Source organism: Trachurus japonicus, chromosome 5 (assembly GCF_045865225.1).
Source record: "Trachurus japonicus isolate A0001 chromosome 5, Traja_1.0".
NCBI lineage: Eukaryota > Metazoa > Chordata > Actinopteri > Carangiformes > Carangidae > Trachurus > Trachurus japonicus.
In genome coordinates, this window is record NC_140911.1 from 10,407,900 (window position 1) to 10,431,099 (window position 23,200).

At 43.3% G+C, this 23,200-nt stretch overlaps 1 protein-coding gene across 1 annotated transcript in view; it reads right to left on the bottom strand.

Annotated features, from left to right (window-relative positions):
- Window positions 1–23,200, bottom strand: part of adamts9 (ADAM metallopeptidase with thrombospondin type 1 motif, 9) — a 41,289-nt gene that overhangs the window by 10,297 nt on the left and 7,792 nt on the right. The window contains exons 10-30 of the mRNA XM_085776118.1: window positions 22,864–23,005; window positions 22,139–22,243; window positions 20,936–21,081; window positions 20,388–20,569; window positions 20,135–20,271; window positions 19,177–19,294; window positions 18,945–19,040; window positions 17,682–17,848; window positions 17,286–17,415; window positions 16,109–16,235; window positions 15,773–15,983; window positions 15,479–15,643; window positions 14,529–14,690; window positions 13,511–13,630; window positions 11,961–12,068; window positions 11,712–11,879; window positions 9,644–9,889; window positions 8,288–8,449; window positions 7,899–8,075; window positions 2,692–2,862; window positions 417–593 (exon numbers count right to left, since the gene is read on the bottom strand). Of these exons, the coding sequence (XP_085632244.1) occupies window positions 417–593; window positions 2,692–2,862; window positions 7,899–8,075; window positions 8,288–8,449; window positions 9,644–9,889; window positions 11,712–11,879; window positions 11,961–12,068; window positions 13,511–13,630; window positions 14,529–14,690; window positions 15,479–15,643; window positions 15,773–15,983; window positions 16,109–16,235; window positions 17,286–17,415; window positions 17,682–17,848; window positions 18,945–19,040; window positions 19,177–19,294; window positions 20,135–20,271; window positions 20,388–20,569; window positions 20,936–21,081; window positions 22,139–22,243; window positions 22,864–23,005 (3,217 nt within the window). The remainder of the gene's footprint in view (window positions 1–416; window positions 594–2,691; window positions 2,863–7,898; window positions 8,076–8,287; window positions 8,450–9,643; window positions 9,890–11,711; window positions 11,880–11,960; window positions 12,069–13,510; window positions 13,631–14,528; window positions 14,691–15,478; window positions 15,644–15,772; window positions 15,984–16,108; window positions 16,236–17,285; window positions 17,416–17,681; window positions 17,849–18,944; window positions 19,041–19,176; window positions 19,295–20,134; window positions 20,272–20,387; window positions 20,570–20,935; window positions 21,082–22,138; window positions 22,244–22,863; window positions 23,006–23,200) is intronic.

A 23,200-nucleotide genomic window follows, 5' to 3' on the forward strand; every position in this document is an offset into this window, starting at 1 on the left:
CATAGCCTTTAATCTGGCTTTTAAGTAGCAGCATGTTGAGTACTCTCTTTAAGGTTTAGATAATTAATAGTCATTCCTAACAGGTGTGCATTTACTTTACATTTACTGCCTCTAAAATCCAGTTATTGAATCACCATCGGGGGGCCAGAATTATCCATTTTACAACCAGGCTTAGGCTGAGTTAGAAAAAAAAAAGAAAAGAAAAGAAAATGCCTGATCATCTGATTTTCATCAGGGGCACGCACCACCTCGCCTCCTCCCCTCTGGCCTCCACTGGCTCCGACTGAGACATCAACTCACTTGACCAGAAATGACAGAGTGAGCAAACTCATCCCCTTGGTCCGGTTCAGACAGGTCTTTTGTCTCGGGCACATTGTGTTCAACCGCTCTGGGCTGCGCTGCCTTCCTCAGCTTACCGTCTGCCAGTCTCCTTCTTTCCAGCGGTAGCGGGAGGGGCAGTCCGCGACCCGGCAGCTCTGACTGGACGCCGGTCTGGAGCGCTGCGAGCAGCCGGTCTCCGCCGGGCTGCGTCGGTCCCCAACCAGGCAGAACACCTCCCGTTGCTGGACGCCGTCGCCACATGATGCAGAGCACTGAGAGCAGCACAGGTACGAATTTAGTGTGAGTGAGAGAGATTATTCAACCTTTATAAACACCTTTAATATGTATTACCTCCTGTATTACTGTGTATTAAACCGGATAATCACCGTTAAATATTCCCGCAATAATTGAACCATAGCGATAGACAACGTGCCTCGTGAGCTATAGCCACGTAGTTTCTACTGTACGTTAACCATCTATTCATACAGCTATTTTGTTCCTATGTGGTGTGAAGATTGTAATATATTTAATATAATATAGTAAGATACTTAACTATTTTTAGTTTTATTCTACTCTAATTTAGTTTGCTTTATGCTAATTCTGAAAGTAATTTTAAATGTTTGTTTCTCTAATATCCTAGCATTTTTGCATCAAGCTTTCACATCTGTTTCTATAATGATAGCCTACCTAAATGCACATTATTAAGGAACTAACCAAGCTTAGAACTTTTTTTTTTATAAAATGTTGATATTACATCAAATATTTCTTGGTATTCATAGAAAAGTGAAGAAATATGAATCCTGGAGCATAGAAAGGTGGATTTCCTAATCTGTGCTGCAGCGATGTGTTTAATAAAAGTGTTTTCCTCTCCGCTGTAATACAGAACACATTTCTACAGAGAACACAGACAGCGAGAGAGGGACAAGGAATCTCTTTTGTCTTCTCATACTTCTGCTCTGCTGCTCGTCTAACCCACCGTGGAAATAACCGCACCATATAAACCATGCATGCACGTTCAGATTTTGAATTTTAACAATTGTGTTCCTGCTTTTAAGAATGACATTTTAAAGTAACAATTTTTTGTCTTTTGGTCTTTTCAAACAGATGCTGTTGATCATTGTGGGTGATCTCCTCCATAACGAGGAAATGACAAATTACAGACATAATAATGGTAAATGTGTATGGTTTTGAAGGTTGTGTTTGTGTTTGTGTGCACATGAACACAAGTAAGACCACCATCATACAGCAACTGCTCATGTTTTTTCAGGGTTTAAAGAGCAGGAAATGGTAAACATATCCAGATGACTAACCCTTACCCAGTGGTGAGAAGAGAACCAAAGACTGGGATGTAGTAATACTTTAAGAATTCTACCTGAATCTATACACATATTAATCTGTAGGAGAAATGTACAACATTTCCTATAATGTGTGATGTGACATATTTTACTGCACGTTATCTGTCCTTACATCTTAGCCATTGCACCACTATAGGCAGCCTGTAGCGCCATGGGTAATCTTGCTGTACTTGGCTAAAAGCCTTGTGTGGAGTCTAAGTTTCTCCTGGCATGTGTCCCGCTGCACAGCTGTTGAGAGCACACACACACACATCCTCTCTGACGTATGGAGCACATATGTGGCTCTGTACTCTTGGACACTGATGTGAATACAGTGAAAGAGGACGTGATAAAAGAGAGAGCGTTGGGAGAGAACAGCAACATAGCGAGTAGTATTAGGTAAAGAAAAAGCGAATAAACACAAGGCAGGCTCTCCAGCTGCCCAGGTGCATTTTGTGAGTGGCAATGATGACGTTAGTGAATTGGCTCTTTAGTACTGTAGGTCTTTCAAAGACAAGACCAACATGTGGTTTCCATTGGGGAGGCAGAAGATAGGGAGAAAAAAAGTGAAGGAGTATAGGGGGGCTTGAAAGAAAAGCAAAGGAAAAGAGCAACAGGGAGAGGAAGGATAAAAGGGACAGAGGGGAGAGAAAAGTGAGGGCCAAAGGAAGAGAAAATATAGAGATGAGAGGAGTAGATTTACACTTGGCTGGACCTCAGATCAAAGAGGGGCTGAGGTGTCACAGTCCCAGCATTAACACCACACTACCTCAGACCTCCGTTTGCAGCCGCCCCAGGCCTGTGAACAAACCACCATGTGATGTGTAAAAGCACCCTGCCTTAGTTAGTGGCCTGGCATGGTGCATAAATATAGTCAGGTTTAGCTGCAGATGTTTTCACACATATGCGTGTACTTGCCTGCAAGCTGATAAACATTAAAGTGGAATGAGAGAAGAAAAAAAACAGGCTTAAAGTCTGGCAGCGTGAGAATAAGAGAGGTAGAAGGGTGTTTTATAGCAGGGTCAGAGAGTCCTACCTCTCCCCAGTCACCAGTCTTCCACTTGGGGCATCGTAGACCTCGGCAGCGCCTCCGCTCGCCGGGTTTGGGGGACTGGTGCTGGCAGTTGTCCTCTGGGACTGGACGGCCCGACCCGGTCACGCAGGTCACCTTTCGGGACTTGAACCCTCTTCCACAGGAGGCCGAGCACTGCAGGATGTCAGAAGAAAGAAGCGGTTAAACAGAAAGGTATGTTATGTGGGTGAAAAAAGACTGTAAACCAACGATATTCAGCGAGTGGATGTTTTTTTTGTGTTGTCAGCATTGTTCAAGTCAAAACAGCATTAATGAGATTCATAATGCATGTTTTATTAAATGTCAGGCTTGACTGAAAACACATAAAAGCACAGCTTTAATTGAAAACAAGTTGGGTATGTCGATCATTTTGAAGCTGAACAAAAAAAAAAAAAAAAAGGAAAGAAATGCCGGCAAATAGACCTAGTTCCACGTGGGTAGCTACCAGACCAATGGCAAAGCGTGCCCCATCACCCCAGCAGCATTTTGAATCACGTCCGGGTTCACCGAGTTACCGAAAGTCTAACTCAATGTGACAGGCAGAGACACACACACACACACACACACACAGCAGCAGCAGCATTACAGGAGGGAGTGGAGACGGGCTGGACTGTGCTCGGATAATCAAAGGGGGCGTTGCATGTGGGGATGGATGGGAAGCGACAGGCTCAGAGTTGAACGAGTACGTGGCCCAGCGTGTGGTGCTGTCCTGACCAGCAAGGGACTGTACTGGACAGGAACACGCTGTGACCTCTCACCTCATTCAGGGAGGAGGAAGGGTGTGTGTTGGAGAGGTGTGTGTGTGTGTGTGGGGGGGGGGGGGCAAACTCATGAAAGGAGGGGCTAATAAAATGCTTATTCCCCTTTTCAAATGCAGACATCCTTCACAATCCAGTTCGTTTTGTAATACACTAGATTAATTGAAATCCAATATTGAGTTGTGATTGATTCGTCAATTATTAAACTAAAACAGATGATTCAGTTTTGGTTTTTTTTGCTGAAAAATAAAGAAAATTACACCTATCAACATTGTGCGAGTCTTGTGTGGATATCGTTGTGCATATATTTGAATAAAAAGGACAATGACTGTGTTTCTTATATGTTTGTTCTATGACTTCACTGACAAACCACAGCACAAATGAGTGGCAAACTGACTTCACGATTACTCCTAATGTCGAAATATCAAATGGCACCAATGACCGACATCAGAGACCACGGTTGTTAATGTTATTGTCTGGCGTTAAGACCAGATACAACACATTTGTTTTAGATCAACGGTGGAAACCTGTGTCATCACAGGGGTAAACTGAACGTCCCAGTGAAGGTTCAAATAATTAAAGGAAAACATTTACAGTGCTGCGCTCAAATGTCAGGTCAGTCCTCAAAGGTTTATGTATGTTTTTACAAGAGCTGTCCTGCTGTTGTATTGTGCTGACATGCCCTCAGAATACCTTGGGAGTCAGTGTAAGTGGGGCAAATTAAAACACCATGTATTTCATCAGTATGTGAATGCACACCCCCCACCCCCCCATGCAGGGTTCATTAACTCTTCCCACAAGTTCTCTGAGATTCTGTAATTATCCAGAGCAGTGCACTAATACTTGCTTGCACACACTTGACCTTTACATTTCCAACTTCATCGTGTCATAGTCAGCAGAATTTTATTGACATCAAATAGTGTTACATGCCACAGTGATCTGATCACATGGAGATGTATCCTAACTGCGGTTCGGATGATGAGGAGTTTCAGACATAAATACAGTAACTCATATTTCAAATACAACTTTATTTTTAATATTCAGGGGAGGCACTATGTGAAATGAACCCCTCCTCTAAATGCGCTACTTGCCATTGTCAGCAGAGTGTTAGGGAATCCTATTGATCTCCTCTTTTTGTTTTGTTTTGTTTTCTATCCCTGGATCACAGGCAATTTCCCAGAAGTCTGTCTGTGCTGATGGGATGAACCAGGAAGGGGCCCCTCCCCAGATCAAACGGGACCCTTGACCTGCCACTACACCACTGCATTGTCTCGCTGAAAGCCCCCCTTATTCGAGTCACTGTCACTGGCCCCGGCCCCCACATCGGTACACTGTCATCAACCCGCATTAGACCAGAGTAGAGGGGCCTGACAGAAAGGGGCAAAGGGCGCTGGCAACTTCATAGCCAAGCACGCGTCACCAGGCGTCCCAGAAAAAGCCGCCGGGGTAGGCATTAAGAGTGAATGAACACAGTAAATGAGATGGGAGGTATATTGAGGCATTGTCATCCAGGACAAAGATCTACCTTGATGGAAAGAGCTTTGAACTCCTGACACAGACGGTAAAAGCAGGGTCGCTCAAAGAGGTCAGCAGAGGCCCTGACCACATAAAATAACAAGGATATTGCTCAGTGATTTGTGCATTTTCATTCAGGAAAAACAGCCCATTGAAAAGACTGGCAGGGAGGAATGTGTTATAAGCTATTTGCCAGGAACCTCTTTTTTTTTTTTTAATCTTTCATCCAAAGTCAAAGTTAAAACACTAAATAATATAGGACATTTCCTCTTCCACAAATTCACTGTAATTACCATAAAGTCGGAGATGTAATCTCGAATGAATGTTGTTAACATTTGGTGCTTGTTATTTCAGTTTCTGACTTTTTTGGACAACCAGATGCCAGTTTGTTTGATTTTTTTCATCCTTTTCCTTACTTTGCCATGACAGTGGCCTGTTCACTGCATGTGACAAAAGAGGTTTCGCTCAAATAAGAATGAAAAAAAGCCTTTGATGGTACCTCTACTTCACTTTAATCGTAACCTTTTCTGGAAATGAACAGAAATCCAACAAATCCATAAAAAAATTAAATATTGACATAACATTATAATGAAGTAACAATAAATACAAGTAATTACATAAATATACAGAAATCTTCTTGAAACACAGACTAATACTGCCATTTGTGAATAAGAGACATACAATATTCTTATTTCAAGAGCCTGTTGATATGGTGTTTATGCTGTACTGCTATTTGCATCAGGAGGTTGACCACAAGGAGTTAAACTGCCAAGACTGAAAGAAGAAACTAATAATGGGATGTGCTGTGTTAATACTGTGTCCTACTTTCACTGATTTGATTGTATGCTGCCTTACAGTCACACATGTGGGAGTCATTACAAGCGATAGCTCTCATTAGTAAATTATGTGTGGTAAAAATGTACTCACTGCTGAGTTAACAGGCCCTTAAAATAAGGTGTGATGTCAGTACAGACATTTATGACCAGGAAGAGTCAACTGGGTGGGCTGCAGCCAAAAGTTGCCCCTAACCACAGATTCTGGATCAGTTTTCACTGTCCTCAAAAGAATGGTAAGCAACATGGTGGGAGATGACACACACCTTGGATCTGTGTTTAGGGCCATCAACTGCACTGGGTAGCCTCAACAACTCATGCTTAATCTTAGCCAGCCAAAATCCCTCCAGTGCAAGGGAGAGAAAGATACGGCAGGGGGGCAATCATAACAGAGACTGAGGTAGACACATTAGGTTGGCTCAGAGTAAGAGCTCTGGATACAAAACACTATTAACTTCCCCTGTGGTCACAGGTGTCACGTGTTCAAAATACAACATTTTAACAGCCCATTCTCTTAAAGGTCAAGCAAGTTGTTTGATGGACATTCAGAGACAATTCAACATTGTTTCAACACTTTGCATTTAGCTGATCAATCTGATCAATCCACTAACTGCTTGTGGAAAGAAATAAAACATACAGAAAAGGCAGCATCAAAAAGCAATGTGCCACAATAAACACCTAACCGACCAAAAAAATGTGATGGTTTATTTTTGATATTTATATCTTATATCTCCCTTGTTTGGCCAAAGCACCGTTGTAGTGTAGGTTATCATAGTTTAATGGCTAGTTGAGTTGTGTTTTGTTCCAAGTGAGGTATTGTTGAGCATAGCATATTTAGCAACTCCAAGTACTTACTGTACAAAGCAAACATTAACTAACACAATATAAATACACTCATATCAAGCACCTTTGGAGCAGAGAGCTTTAAACCTATTGTTTTGGCCACACTAAAGAAATCTGGGTCAAAACCCTCTGCCAAACTGGAATACAATGGCTATTAGTTCTAATTACCACAAACTCTGTGAGACACTTTATTTTACAGTGCTAGTACAGCTGCTGTTTGATGGTGTTTACTACTGATACTGGACGTTTCGAGAACTTTTGAGTCAGCAATTTCCTGCTTCAATATCAATGTCATTTTGGGGCAACACCGCCGCTGGTTACGTAACAGAGGGTAAATGCATAAACTGTAAAATAAAGTGTCTAAATAAAATTAGTAACTTCTCTATAAAACCACATGTGCCTTGAGACAAATTGAATTCTTAATACAATAGCCATTTCAAAGATGTATATAGTACAAAGATGTATATATAGTACACAGCCCAAATACAGTCCTATGTAAGTTGGTGCTTTTAATGTTCATAACAGAACACCAAACTATAATATGTAGCACCACATATTTGGAGATTATGGGCCATTCTTTGGATAATATAAGAACAAGGCATCGTACTGTATATTCCTGATATACAAAAACATTCATCAGCATTTGCATATGAACAACGATTGGCTAAATGTGCGAATACAAAGAGCTAAGACACAAAATAAATCACTTTTTAAAGTTAATGCTATATACAAAAGATAAAAAGGAAAAATATCTTAATAAATTATCTTTAAAAACAATATTTTACAAAACTAACTTTGATTGTGATACAAAGTGATCCTGAATTTTTCAAATACTAGTACAAGGCTCATCAACAGTTTTATGGTAACTAGGACTGACAAAAAATGTTCTTATGGTCACAGCTGTCACTGAAGCATTTTGCAATGATAATGTTGTACTTTTTTTGGCGTATTGCAAGTGAGCATATCTTTGCCATTCAAGTGCAACAGAAATTAACTTTCCGAATGTCTTGAGGAAACGTTGACCAATCGCGGGCACCAGAGAGGGCGCAGGAAGTGGAGGGGGTTAAAAGTAAAAGTAGAGAAGTAGGGTGTCATTTCTCCAGTGCGAAAGCACTATATTCATCCAGCCCCTTTCAGATTGTTTATGAAAGCGTAAGACTACAGGTATTTGAAAAAATGTGAGGTTGAAAAACAAGATATAGAGTATTTTTTATGAGCGTACCGAGCTCCATGGGTCTGTGCTCCAGTGGGGACTAGACGGGCATGGCTGAGTATTGCACTGCTCACGATCTGGTGGCTTGTCATGGATCTCGCAGCTCAGATCATTGAAACGCTCTCCGTTTGGACGCTGACACACCACCAGCCTTGTCTTTATTCCACCTCCACATGGCTTGGTGCACTGAAGACAACAAGAGAGGTTGTGTTTTACAGATGTATATGGGGAAAGAGTTCACTGACACAGAGAAACTTCTGCATTAGTCAAAGTAATTATTCAAACACAAATGTGTATCAAAGAGTTTACAGTTTTCTACCTAAGCTAAACAATGAGTCGTCTATATTTGCGCATAGTAAACTGTAATCACATGTACAGTAAAGTGTTGTCTGTCTTACCTCGCCCCAGTTGCCATAGATCCACTGTGGACATGGCCCTGACTCACAGGATCGTTGCTCATTGGGCCGGCTGCGATCCTCACAGCTGTTGGCAGGGTAGCCGTTCTCATCCTGGCACACTACTACACGGCGCTGGAAGCCTCCTGCACATGTGCTGGAGCACTGTTTTTACAGAGAGAGAAGAGTGTGCACTGTCAAATAGATGGTTCTCACAAACAGATTCTCAGTGTATGGGTGTAAATGAGTCCCAGAGGGACAGAGTCCACATTAGCTCCATTTCTATCTACACATGGTGACAAGTAAACACACAAATGTAAAGCTCCCAGCTGCCAACTCATAAATCATTGTGTGTTTTTGTTTTTATAGACACACTGCACACATTTTTATAAATACATTGGCTGTACACGGTATATACCGTACGCACACAGCACACACTCAGAAATTCAGACAACAATTGTTAAGAGACAACCAACGTCAAATAAGCAATGTCTGCTAGTATATTTAAAACAGGACAGAGGAAGGAAGAATCGTCAGAAATAGCTTTGATTACTTCCCAGAATTATTTAAAGGTCAATGTTATTTTTGGGCAGACGTTATCACTAACCCAGTTTTTCTTTCAGTGCTGAACAATACACAGACAGGGATGCACGGAAGGGGGAGCCTGTGGCTCTTTGGTCACACTTTCCTGTGGATTACATCACAAAGGCTTCGTCCTACAGAGGTTACAGCTCTTGGAGCATTGAGCCTCACTTCTAACGTCCAAGTCTGCATCAGTGTCCAAAACACACTGTAGGATGAAAATAACCAACCTTCCATGTTTTTGGAACTATGGATATTCGCTTCACCCTAGAGGAAGATCTGCGCCATACTCTTATGTTCACTAATTAATGCCCCATGTTTGTTTCATCTCTTAACAAAACAAACCAACTACCCACTGTTGCATCATATTCACCATCCAACATGAGAGGGGTGTCAATTGTCTCAATAAAATAATGTACAATCTCGCAATGTTTTCCTTTGATCATTTGGTTTAACTGAGACAGTGATTGTCTGAAACTATGGCAGAGTATTGCTGTAGTGCAAGAGTCATGATTTAAGGTCATCAATGAACTTACTACAGTTCACAAAGAAAATATTGTGCTTGTGATATGAACAGACATGAATAGAATAGATATGGACAAGTAGTTGTTAATGGTTGGAGCATTTACAAAAACAGCCTCAGAGCTGCTTCAGCTCAGCAGCCCTCTCATTTTACCAATTTCCCAGATTTCCTCTACTGCAGTTTAATCTGAGGCTTTAGCCGCACAAATGTCAGGCTGCATAGAAATGGCAGTGTAGTGTATAAAGACGCCTTACCGCGCCCCAGGGTCCAGTCCGCCATTGGTGTGATTGGCTACGGGGCAGGTTGTTCCTGGCGCTGGAGTTTGGTGAGGACGGCAAAGGTCGGGAATCACTGGAGCGGGATGGGCATTGAGACATAGCACAGTCCTGCTCTGTGGTAGGACGATCGTCTGGGTCACACTCACTAGCATTCACTTCTTGGTCGCTGATGACGCACAGTACCTGCCGTGTCGTCTTCCCCTGGCCACAGGTTACTGAGCACTGGAAAAACACACACACACACACACACACACACACACACAGAGTGGATAAAGACATCAGATGTCAGTGTAATACATGCAAATACAAATCCACACACAAACAAAGAGTGTGTTTGTTTCCTGCCTTCCTGAAGGTGTTGATCATATTTACAGCTGTTTGACACCAAACTGGCCAAAAAAACCTCCCACAGCTTGCTCAAGGCGAAAACCAGAGGCAACCATCAGAGCTATGTTAACAACATACAGATGTTAATGTGATGCCACTTAAATCGAAACTCTTCACTCCTCAGCTCATCTTTAAAAACTCCAGAGATTTTATAGACAAAAACAACGACAAGCCACATCCTAACCGAGCTCCTAGATCAGCAGAATGCGAGACTGACTTGGTGTTGAGGATGTCGACACAGCTCTCCTTTTAAATATTTTACCAAAGACCCAAGTACAAACCTTTCTTTTTAGGAAAATAACACAAGGCAGATCCTCCACCAAGCGCTAATGGTGTCTCCCTCAGCTCCTCCCTTTGCATAAAGTGATCTATTATACTTATGCAACAGCTGTCTACTCTAAAACCTCGCCTGGGATTATACTGCACAGAGGTTTACACTGCTCTGTCACAATGTTATGGATTTCACATGATTATAGATACTGTAAGGAGGGTCCACATATATAAAGTCAGTGTGTATGATGTAGCACCAAATTAAGTTGTTGGATAACATGGGTTGTATGGGCTGTGTGGACCCCGAGAACAATAACAAAAATCTGTCATGACAGTGTTCTGACACTGCAAGATATAGAAAGCCATTTTGCCTAGGGTTACTAGATCGAGTGTGTGTGTGTGTTGTGTTTGTGGCTAGGCTAGGCCTCTGAAATCTTTTTTGGCCTTGGGATGAACTATTTCCTTTTCAGGGGTCAATGAGTGTCTTTGGCTTGGTGGTATATGCGTGGGTGTGTTTGCATGTGTGTGTGTGTGTGTGTGTGTGTGTGTGTGTATGGTGACCAGACCTGCAGTCTGGCTGTACTGTATCACCAGGACTCTGATGAGAAACATCTGTAAACAAGACTGGAGCCCCTCACTGCAGCCCCTCGCATCTCCCAGCTCCAGAAACTCCAATTCTCTCTCTCTCTCTCTCTCTTACACACACACACACACACACATGCAGACACAAACACACAGACGTTTTCTGGTATTCCTGTATTTGTGAGGACTATCATTGACATAATGCAGTCTATAACTCCTTACCCAAACCTAAACCTAGTTCCAACCACAACCCTTAAGTCAAGTCTTAACCCTCATGTTGTGAGGTCCGGCCTCAACGTTCTCACTGTGTTGAAATATCTTCACCGCAACGATTTCAAACACACACTTGTCTGCACAACCATAGAAAGACATGTACTGCTTCTCCAGCCTTATTCCACCTCCAGTCTTTGCCTTGCAGCTGCCACCCTGTCTCCGCATCGCTGCTGCTCACACAAACATCTACATTGTGTGCAAAGACACTAATTGTCTGCATAGGTGAAAAATAATGTGGAATATAATGAAATGCAGAAGAAGAAAAACATCTGGATGCTAATATTGATGACACAATTTTTGGTTAATCAATAGTGGTGTCAGAGTAATTAGATGCAGATCTGAGGGGAAATGCTTTATGATTCAACAGGAAACATTCTCCAAATTTCCACTTGTTTGAAACTGTCCTCTACAACACTGGCTGAACACATGTCCACTTAATATGAAATTCATGCGTTTATTATTGTGATTTTGAGATTTTGACAACCGGGTCAGGAACAACTGACTAAACAATGATGACGGGTGATTTCCTTACCACTGTCCATTCCAGCACTTTCCACTGTCCGCAGGCCACTGCTGAGCACACTTCTCTGGCAGGGGGCTTTGGTAGGTGGGCACACGCCGACTCCTCTGCCACACCACCCTGGTTGTCACGGCAGCTCACATAGCGCATCCGTGTCCCTTTGCCGCAGCTGGCAGTACACTGTTGTAAAGACGAAACAGATTAAGAAGCTGGAAACCAACAAAAAGATAAATGGATTGAAGATGTGACAGGACAACCAACCTGGGTCCAGGAACCAAACCGCCACTGGGTTTTGTGGCCCTGGTGGGAGGGGACTTTGGTTCCTGGGGGAACAGGGTGGCTGCTGGGACACTGAGCCAGTTCACAGTCCTGTGCAAGGGAGGACACAAACACCCGTTCATGCAGTGATTAACAAAATGAATATACTGTAACAACATCTGTCCCTGACTACAAAATACCATGAATATCAGAGATAGCTCCTCTGACATGGGACAGTCATTAACAACTTAAACTATATTCCTTCAGCTCTAAGTTTGAGAGCAGTTGTGTTTCCCATCACCCTTTCCCCCCACCTTACCAAAACAACATTAACAGGGTCCGCCCCGTCAGTTCAAACTATGGATTGTGGCAGTAAGCCACTCAGCATAAAGCCCTGATCCCTGTCATAACAGGTCATAGTGGAGTGGTATTCAGGGCTCCAATGCCCATGCTGGCGTGGTTGTAAACTCCACCCCTAATCCACCCCCTTGCCCCTCACCTTCCGCCCTCTCCCCCCCCATGCCCTCTGGTGCCCTCTGACCCCCAGTCCCTAGGAATGAAGGCCCTAATCAGGTCGCACAGGATCTGAGCAGGCTCCACATTCCACACTCCTCCGCCTAACAGAAACAAATAGGCCTCATGGCAGAGCTTAAAGTAGCTCCACGCACACATCACGTCAGTGACATTTGAAATGTTTTTACTCATAAAATATAACAGGCTTTGTGATGATTCTGTGTAAGTGTGTATACTGCTCTGTTACAGCTTTTACAATTACATAGTAGGTCCAACCAGTGTCCATAACTGTTCAGCCTTTCTTCAATCTATGTGAGGACGTGTGCAGCAGCACAGCATCTCTTGCCTCCACCTCTCTCCTCCTGGTACTCAGACAGACCTCCATCCAGCTTTCTGTCCCTCATTTTCAAGTGTTGCCTGGTGGCTGTTGGTGGTGGGACAGGCGGCCTGGTGGCCCACTTCATGGCTGGCTGGTTAGAATCACAACGAGGTGGGGCGACTGCTTCAGGGTCACTGGCTCTGCCGGCCCAGGCACCGGAATTAAGAGCCGCTTCGACTAGAGGGGGCCTCATCCTGAGTCTGCATGCTCAGCCCTCTGAAATGGGTTTACGCCCCATGCTGACCAAACAAAACTCTCATTCAGCTCAAAATAGGTTTCTTTGGGTTTTCTGTGCCTCTTTGTGTTCGTGTGGAACACTTAGCAGATGCGCAAACCGATTTTGACGACACGGCCGTTGCACACTTCAACCCGAGCAAAACAGCACACTTTCTCATCCTGCGTTTCCAAATATTTGAAACTGTAGCATGACTTTTCATACCATGAAGTGATGAAATGTGTGTTTAACGGGGTCTTTTTTCAGGGGCAGCATGCATGAATGTGGATGCTTTCTTCTCTACTTAGTATGAATCAATTCAAGACTAAACCATGGAACAACCGTCGCTGTTACAACAATGAAACCATAAAGAGAGACGATATAAAACAGAGATGTTACAAGGAAGACGAAAAGATGTGAAAAAGATAATGATGACGGCCTTCTTACCTGGGTGTCAGTGGGTCTTGTGGCAGCATTACATTCTGTGTCATCCATGACAGCACCATAAGAGCCAACCACACACTTCACCGCTCGCATCTGGTAGCCTGGCCCACACGAGGTAGTGCACTATGTTCAAAGAGAGGGAAAAAGGGGGTGGTTGGGGAACATTAGTAACAGTCAGCTAAAGACCAAACCGAGAAAACGGCATGGCAAAAAATAGACGGTTCATCTGAGTCTATAAACCCCAAACACAAAGTACACCAAGACACTGTAAACCAGACTTAACGATTCCCTTCCCACAGGAAACATCGAAAGATCTAAGTTTCAAAAACCAAACTCGTGAGGAACTTTTGTTCATATACATTGCATTGTCCTTTTTCCACTGTAGCCAAGTCAGAGCGTACTACCCCGCGTTCTCTTCTGCCTCATTGCCTCCACTGAAACAGGGTCAAACTTGTGTGGCGGCAACTTCAACTACCATTTGACAACGCTTCATTAAACAACTTCAAATATACCTTAACATGCGCACATCCTCTGGTGGGGGGCACAAAAATGTTTCGCATTTTTTGGGTGGCTGTTCAGTCCTCCATGCACACACGAATGGGGCTGAGCACGCACACTCACACACACACAGACAGCATGTACTGTATACATAAACCTATGCAAAGATTTGTAGAAGAACACGCCTACTCAGCTCATCCAACGTTTTTGTATATTTATTTTTGCAGGATGTGCTCAGTGTCCAAACAGGGAAAAGGGGGAAAAAATTAGGAGCCTAGCTTATCTGTGTCCTCCCTTTGGTTTACATCATGGGAGAATTCATCAGAAAATAACCTCAGCCAGTTGATATACAGTATACGGGAAACAGGACTTAGACATTTGGACCAAACTGCATCTTTACTTAACAGTGATATTCTGTCAAACCTCTCCTGGAACATAAACCTAAGATTATCTAGTATAATTTCCATCACAGTGATGAGCACTGGGCACAATAGTGTCTACCGTATACAGGAAGGTGACTCACCTGTCCCCAGGGTCCGACCTGCCAGGAGGCACACTCCTGCTGCTGGCACGTCTGCACAGACTCAGGTTTAGATGAGCCACAAAAGTGATCGTCGAGGCGGTCCTCACCAAACTGACACCACGTCTGACGGTGCTTGTAGCCTTTCCCACAAGTGACGAGGCACTGTAAATATTACAGATTTTTAAGTTCCATACAGTATGTATAAAGGAAATAACATGAATACGGGTATACTATACTGTAATACTGGTACCATTGAGCCTGCTGGAATGTACAGTTTATAGCAGATTAAGATCATCTGGCATTGTGTAAAGCAGAATATGCAGATTTCAAAACCAAGGGTGATTGTAAGGAACCGAAAAATAGGGCAAGTGTGTTTATTTATGTGTGAGCCCAGTGTACACAGTGGGTATACAGTAAAGTGTAGACGTCTGTATTTAGCTGCACCACATGGGAGATTTAAAATATTCCTGGAATGCAGCCCAAAGCTTTTCAAGCCCCTCGCTTCACAATGTGTAACCTGTACGACAGTTAAATAGCATCTTAGCCTGCAATCACAAGTTTCCCAACATTCACTGCAGTGGAAGCAGGGGAGTAACTCTCCCACAGCTGAGACATGCACAATCAACTCTGGGATTTTACATTTGACCCAGATCATCGCTGGCTCAAAACTACAGTATTTACACTAAAGCCTGTGTCTCTTGATACTGAGTTAACCAGGCTCCATAAACACCAGTGCCTGTGTGTGGATCCTCACACATAAATGTGCATAAGCTTTATGTAACTAAATGTCTTAACACAGAGGACACAATAACGTTTTTTAATTACATAATTTCAAAATGGAAACATTTTAAAGTAAACATTAATTGCCTCAACCTCTCCACTTTCATGAGACTGCTAGGTATCGGATTTTCCTCTAAGTGCACAGAGAATCAAATGAGAACTGAACTGACCTCAGACCAGTCACCAGTCTTCCATTGTGGACAGAGGAATTCATTGCAGGGTTGGACGGTCAGCTTGTCCCTTTGACTGCATTTGCTCTCATCACCGCCAGCCTCAGCTGCCTTTCGACACACTGCCCCTCGACGGCGGGTGCCCCCTCCACAGCTCTTGGAGCACTGCAGGGGCAAAACGTTTGAACATGACATCAGCAAGTGTAAACACACGTACACAACCCACAATAAACTTTGACAAACAAGGGGATCGCGCTCGCACTCAGAGCCCACACTCCTTAAAGCAATCCTTACCTCCGACCAAGGAGAGTACTCCCAGCCACCTGGGTTACAGTCACCATGGCAACCTTCCTTGTCATCAGGTTTGCGCTGACCGCTGCAGTATCGGTCATCAACCTTCTGGGTCTTGCCATCTGCACGGCTGATCTTGGCACAGTATATTTCCAGGGTACGATATCCCAGGCCGCACTGAGCCGTGCACTCACTCTTACGGGCCACGTGCCACCTGCGTCCAGGGTGATACATTCTTGTCAGTGTTTTTCAACTAAGTGAAGAATTGGTTCTTCACTGGTTAGGCTTCATGATTGGGTCATACACGGACTAAAGGTCGGTTAAATTGGCAAAACAAACCTGAGTTCACATTCAGTGTTGCAGGGCTCAGTGATGACAGCAGGTCTGGCTGTGCCGTGACACCTCTGGTCTGACACCACCACCCTGTCCGACTCCCTGCTACAGAGAATCTTTCGCTTCCGCTCTCCTACGAAAAGAAAAAATGATGCAGTTCGTCAGTCACAGTCGTCTCTCTTAAAAATCTTAAGCACAATGCATCAAATAAAACTGAACCCGCAGCAGCATTTTTCTGTGATTGTCTCCATTTTATTTTCAAGGATATTAAAGAAATGGTTGCACATTTATGCCTTCAAGTAAAGAAAATTGACTTTTTTCCTTCTGTATGTTGCTCTCTGAAAGGCGATTTACAAAAAAGTATATGCAGGAATTCGTGACTAGAATTACAAAATCTACCTTGGCTTCTGTGAGATCCTGCAAGTAGATGCCTGAGTGAATGCAACAGCTTGCTCAGGCACAATATAGATCACCATAGCATCACTATGAATACTAACAGCTTTGTGTGTGTGTGTGCTTCACCTTGGCTCTTGTCTTGACATCTCTGCACTGAATCACAGTGCACCTACTGTACTGTAGGGGGGGAGAGATTTAAACCTCATGTGGCTCCAGGAAATAGATTCTCTATCAGTACCTCAAGTTATTAAGTTTTGCAGCTCGGTGCTGTGAGAGCTTAGTGTGTCCCATAGTGTCAGAAAAGCCACATAAATCTGAGAATCAAAGGTGCTGAGGGAATTACTTGTTAGCCGTTTATCCTGCCGTGTGAACTCTTTGGTTTCTTTTTGGAATTTTACTGCTGGTTGTTCAAGCAGGGAAGTGTCAGAAAGTAGGGAAAGAGATTCTCAAACAAAGTGTTCGAGTCATAACACACAACAGGTTTTCGAGTTTACCTGCAATCCTCCTCTGCACACCCCCGCACTCTTGACATATCCACTGTCATGCCAAAGAAGGTAAAGTGCCAGAGCATACTATGAAGTTGAGCTTTAATCACTTGTTCCAAAACCTATATGTCTAGCATGGGCTTGTCAAGTTTAGCCAGACAATCTGCTCCCCCTTATGCCTCTGGCTCTGTGGTTCCCCTGTCTCCTCTCTCTGTTCCTTCTCATCTCTGCCCTCACCACTCCATTTATCATCTACTGCTCCCATCGCCTCGCCCTGCCAACCCCGTGTGCCTCCCCCTCACCTTGGCACAGACGGCTGCACTCCTGCCAGGGCCCATAGGCATCCCAGAAGAACTGCTGAGGTTTGTCCTCTATAGGGATATTGAAGGAGTACCTGACATCTGGGTTGTAAAGGTTCCCCACAGACAGCACCTGGGGAAAATGCAAGCAATGTGATATGTGTTATAAGACTGTAAGAGTATCTTTTTTTTCCTACATCAGCGATTTTCCATTTCTTCAAAACTAAAAGCAAAGACTTTTGGGGCCAAGCCTGCAGAAACATTTAAGTTACTGCATCCTAAATATCCTCCAAGTTATGTCTTAGGTTACAGGCTGTATGTTTGACTTGTTATAATGCCTCTAAAATAGTCAAGATTTACACTTCCTGCATGGCAAACTAAGTCACCATGATGCTTTACCTGGACAATGATCTCCTCTTCGATACGGTCAGTACAGTTGATCCTCTCAATGACATGGTCAGAGCCACTGTACTCGATGACGGCATTTCCTACTTTGATTTCCCTTTTGAACATGCTGACCACAAACTCTCCATTAAGCAGGAACTCTCCACGGCTATTTGATATGGCTGCAGAGAGACAGAAAACAGCAGTCACTTTCTGTGCTTGGTCCCACCGGAACAGAGGACAAGAATGAGACGTGTTTGATATCAGATCAAACTGTCTTTGCTTAATTAGTAACAAAAAACAAAAACCTCAAACCGCTGAAAAAATGAGAGGTTTTCTGAGGATGGCTGTTCGTGTGACACAAACCAGCTCACATAAACAAAACAATAGCTTGTTTGCACATGTGACAGTGCAGCTTGGCAACACTGCGGCTCAGATTTTCATTTACAGTAAGGCCACGTGCTGAGGGTTGCAGTAAAGCCTTATTGGGGTAAAATAATCCTCTGTTCCTGGAGAAGTTCCATCCAGGGGCATCCTGTTCTGTTCAAGAGCCAGTCTGCTGCACTCATTCACCCTAATGCGATTATGGAGCTAATTTCCTGCCTTTACTTTCCTCGCCATTTCACACATTGCACTAATATGAGCGTGGAGAGCGGCCCTCATTCCGACAAAACCGTCCCCACTTCGGGCCTCTAATGACTGTACCCATACACAAATACATACAAGTACACACACATACACACACACACACACACACACACACAACAGAGGGTGATAACTGAGAAAACAATGTTCAGAAGTTTGCAGGGTGACATATAGCCAAGCAAACAAACACAATTGGAGAATGGAAGAAATAACAACAAGACATGCAAAACGCACACTTACTGACCTTAATGGAATGGTACCCAGAGGGCTATCTGAGCTCAAGTATTAACATGCTCATGGCAACAAGACATGCACACTATTAGCTGACAAAGCAGCCATATCCAGACCGACAGACAGGTATATTGTATGATACAGACAGACATGCATTCACAGATTAAATGAAAAAAACAAAAACGCACATGAAACACAAAAGCCTGTAAACTACCTCCTAACTGGAATGGTACCCACAGGCCTCGTTCTGGCACACTACATGCCAGCACCTCTGCAGTACAAGACTTCACGCTACAGTCTGAACACTGTCATTCACATAGACAAGCAAGGAGATCTCAAACATGCAGGTCGTCAAACAAGAGGCATTTCCAATAAAATACAACAAAATGTTGGACATCTTACCGAGGTAGTTGTCATCCTCTGGTTTCCCTGAGTAGCTGTGTTGACGCACATCTATATTTGTAGCACCACTGGGTATTCGCACTACTTCATTATAGCCTGCAAATGGTACGAGTGTGGTGTTTAAAACATTAACATACTGTTGGTGCTATTTATTCTGATGTCTAGGCACAAGTTAACGTGTGTTGAAGCAATAAAACATTTGCTGAAAGTTTAAAAATAGACTGTGGCTCACCATAGCGGACAATGTTGAAGGTGCCTGCAACAGTTTTGCAGGAGGAATTGTCACCTCCACACACGCCACATTTGTCCCTCCTGGCTTTAGAGTTCAATACATGGTCACAGCCCGCTTGCTGCTCAGTAAAGAGGTAAGAAAGGAGGGGAGGGTAAAATACAAAATGACAGGAAGAGGGATGGGATTGAGGATAAAGGCGAGAAAGAGGACAGGGATAAAGGGAAAATGAAATCAAAGAGCAGTGCAGTGATAGGCTACAAAAAACAGGCAACTCTGGCTGATTTTTCAAAACAAAATTAAAGGAGTTTCTTCAGCAAACACTTTTTAATTCCAGGCAAAAGTTCAACACTGTGATGTTAACATGTGACAAAAATCCACTTGGCCGTGACTTTATTTCTTGATGATATATTGATCGCGAAGGAATTAAATTAAACCCACTGACCCTTCAAATAGTTACACAAGAACTTATTGAGTTACAGCCATATTACTGACACCCATCTGAAATAAATTTTCCCCGAAAACCACACCAGAAATGGCACGGGTTTTTCTGCTTGTAATTGGTTGTAGGGAGAGACATTTTTGATTTCTACCAAAGATGAAGAGCTAAGTTTCAGTGCAGCAGCACGGATCAAAACTTGCCAAGGCTGGAAGGGAAACTAACTAAACCACAACCTAACCAAAACACTGTGTGTGGTTCAAATTGTACACAGCGCAGCCCACTGCTTCTTTCGAGAAGCATATTGATGTGTATGGTGTGTTAGTAATCAAGCTCTCAAACCAAATCTGTCACAGGGGTGAGGAATATAAACACAGTCTGGTTTGGCAATGCACTGCGTTGCTTTTTGAAAATATTTGCTGTGTTGATGCAGAAAAGATGATATCAAGTTTTTGCTGCCCATATGATTTTAAAACCACAAAGCCAAAGGTTTCTTAAGTGAATAAGCATGAGGAGGCTTACCCTGCACAGGCCCTGGACACAGATGTCGTTGGTATCAGGTCCACACGGCGTGCCATCAATGACCCTGTCCCTGAGCTGATAGTAGGCCGTGCTGCCTGCCACCCTGCAGAACAGCTTACACCTGTCTTTCATCAAGACTGACAGAGAGGGGAACACAGTCATAGATTAATACTTAATACTGATAGAAAACAATACAAAACTTATATTATATCTTCTAATTATGAGCTCAAAAAAAAAAAAAAAAGATCCTCACTTCCGCTGTACTTGGGCACCCAGCGAACATTTGGAGGTAGACCGTTGATGTTGAAGTGCCTGCCATCAAAAGCAGCACACTGCTCCTCCCTGAAGTCCTTCTTCTGCTTGGAGCAGGGCTCAGAGTTACAGGAACGAAACTTCATCCGGCGACCAACACAATACATTCCTCCATTCCTGGGCCTGGGAGTGAATTCGAAGAAGGGAGTGGACAATCATAGGTCTAATTTAGTAAACATTTTAAGTGGATGCTTTAGCGAGCATTTTTTCCCCACTACTGCCTACTTATAGAGATTCATTTTCATCACGCCCAGTTCTTTTCTATCTGTCCATTAAACCAGGATGAAAGGCAACATTCAAGAAGACTCAGTGATCTCTGTATTTCCCAGGAAACAACCAACTGAGCCATCTGAGAGCCTGTCTTGATGAACACTAGCTATGGAAAGAATCCCCTTAAGGAAAATTGATCTATGGAACATTGACTTTGGCAGCTGAGATGGAGACAAGGTCCAGTGGGCATGCATGACTACAAAGAGAGGGACTACTCACACGGGTCGGTTGCACTCTCGCACGGCAATCTTGATGCCCCCGCCACATGTCCGTGAGCAGGTACCGAAAGGGCTCCAAACTCCCCATGCCCCCTCCACAGGTGTGGCATCATGCTCTTTGGCTATACACAGGCCATGTTTGCAGTGCTGCAATGGGAGAGAGGAAGGGAAAAGAGAGAAGACAAATGAATGAAGGCAAGTGAAAGAGAGAAAGATTGAAGAGTAACACAGAGAAAAAGTAGAAAAATAGGCCCAGGAACAGACAGAGTGAGCAGATGAAATCTTATCCATAAAACTGGCAACACATCTATCTGCTTTCCCGTGCTTTGATGCTAATCTGGGAGAAATTATACTCTGAAGCAAATGGAAAAAAGAGTAACCGAAACAGACATTTCATGCCTGGGTCTGGCTGGACAGGAGACAAGAAAACGTCACACATAGAGTCAATAAATGTATCTCAGCTCATAACAGGAGGATATTCTTACGCTGTTCAACAAACAGATTTAAGCTTAAGTGATTTCAGTGTTGTTCACTCTTGTAAAGCATGGGATGAGAGGTTGGTGTAAACACGAAAAGGTTCCAACATGTGTGTGTATCTTTGGACTTTGACGCTTTCATGTCTGCTCAGTCTTTGTGGCAGGAAGCGATGGGGTTAGTAAGAAAGTCCTAATTAAAAGCTACACTAAGACAGTTGCCTAAAAAGTAAGTATCATTCACAACTTCACACCACCTACTTACACCACCAGCCACATGCAATTACTAAAGTTTACACATGTGTCAATAGTGCTCTTATTTTTGGCAAATGTTAGGAAACATGTTTTCTTTTGTCATCATGCACTCTAAGTTAAAAAGCCTGTGAACAATTTAATGGTCATGAGTCACTGGAAACACTGAAAGATCAACACAAGGAGGTGCAGTGAGGATTGTCAGATCAGAGCATAGAACCATATGACGATCAACCCCATAATGTAACGGATAAAAATGTGGCATCCCCATGAAGTACTGCAACGCTTCACAAGCTTTCCACATTCATCCCAGACTTCTGCTCTAATAAAATCCAATCTCGTTACTTCTTGCTCCTGAAAGGTTTTTTTTTATTGTCTAAAATAAAAAGTCTTTCTCCTTTTCATTTTTTTTTTTTTTACTTCACAGTGCTCATGAGTGTATGCCTAGGCATCCGTCTTTATTTCCACATCACACTTACCTTTCCTGGGGAGCAGTCAGTGCCATCCGCCCATGGCATGTGCTGAGTCCTGCAACCCTGCTGGGCACCCTCTGGACTGGTGCACCATAACCTCCGACACTGTGTCTAATAAACACACAAACACATCCACACACACACACACACACACACATACACAAAAACAAACACAGTCAATGCTTCGATTTGAGAAAAATGAACAGGTCACATGTCATGTTAAATAACCTCACTGTAGACATGAACTCAAGTTGGCAGAGATTCCGATTTATCACACATTATCAAACATTAGACTCAGTGCACTAAATTTGCTGTATCAGCCGTCTCATGTGCCAGGTGTTTCTCAGTCAGTCCCTTGCATGCCCTTTTTGTCTGGGCCCAAAATGTGAGCCAAGAAAACTATTTCACGGTGCCAGGTGTTGAGCTTATTATGGAAACACTTCTGCACTGTGCCTCTACAATTCAAGATAAATATGTTATAACTGTGTTATGCTATGGTTTCAGCCTGAATCAATCTTTTTTCTTATTCATACTTTAAAGAATTATTGCCAGTATTTATAGCTGCTGAGATAATTTTACATTTACCATCACTTGCTTAAACAGCAAGTGACTTTAAAGGCTTCGGACTCAGCTGAGAGCCTCTTCAGCACATGATCATAACACAAAGAGCTTCCCTCAGAGACCCACACATGTTACATGACAGTTTAGCTTTGCACAGCGACTCCACTTACCATATAAGGGCACACCTGTGTTCCTGGCCCAAATATCAATTCACACTGTTTATTGACATTGTATATCCGTCCAGGCAGCTGCTGCGAGAGACTGTATGGCCTAGAAACGGGTTCGTCGAGCAAGCATTCACCATATCCTGTGCTATTAAGAAATAAAAATAAAATGACTTAAAGAAAAAAGAGAAAAACAAGAGACACAGACAGAAAACACACTCAGTACAGCCGGAGAGGACAACTTTCTGTGCATATCTAGAACCTCTACTGTACAGACTGCTTATGTGTCTTGACAGGTTTCTGTTTATATGCAGTCAGCTATATGTAGTAAGTGGTGCTGATG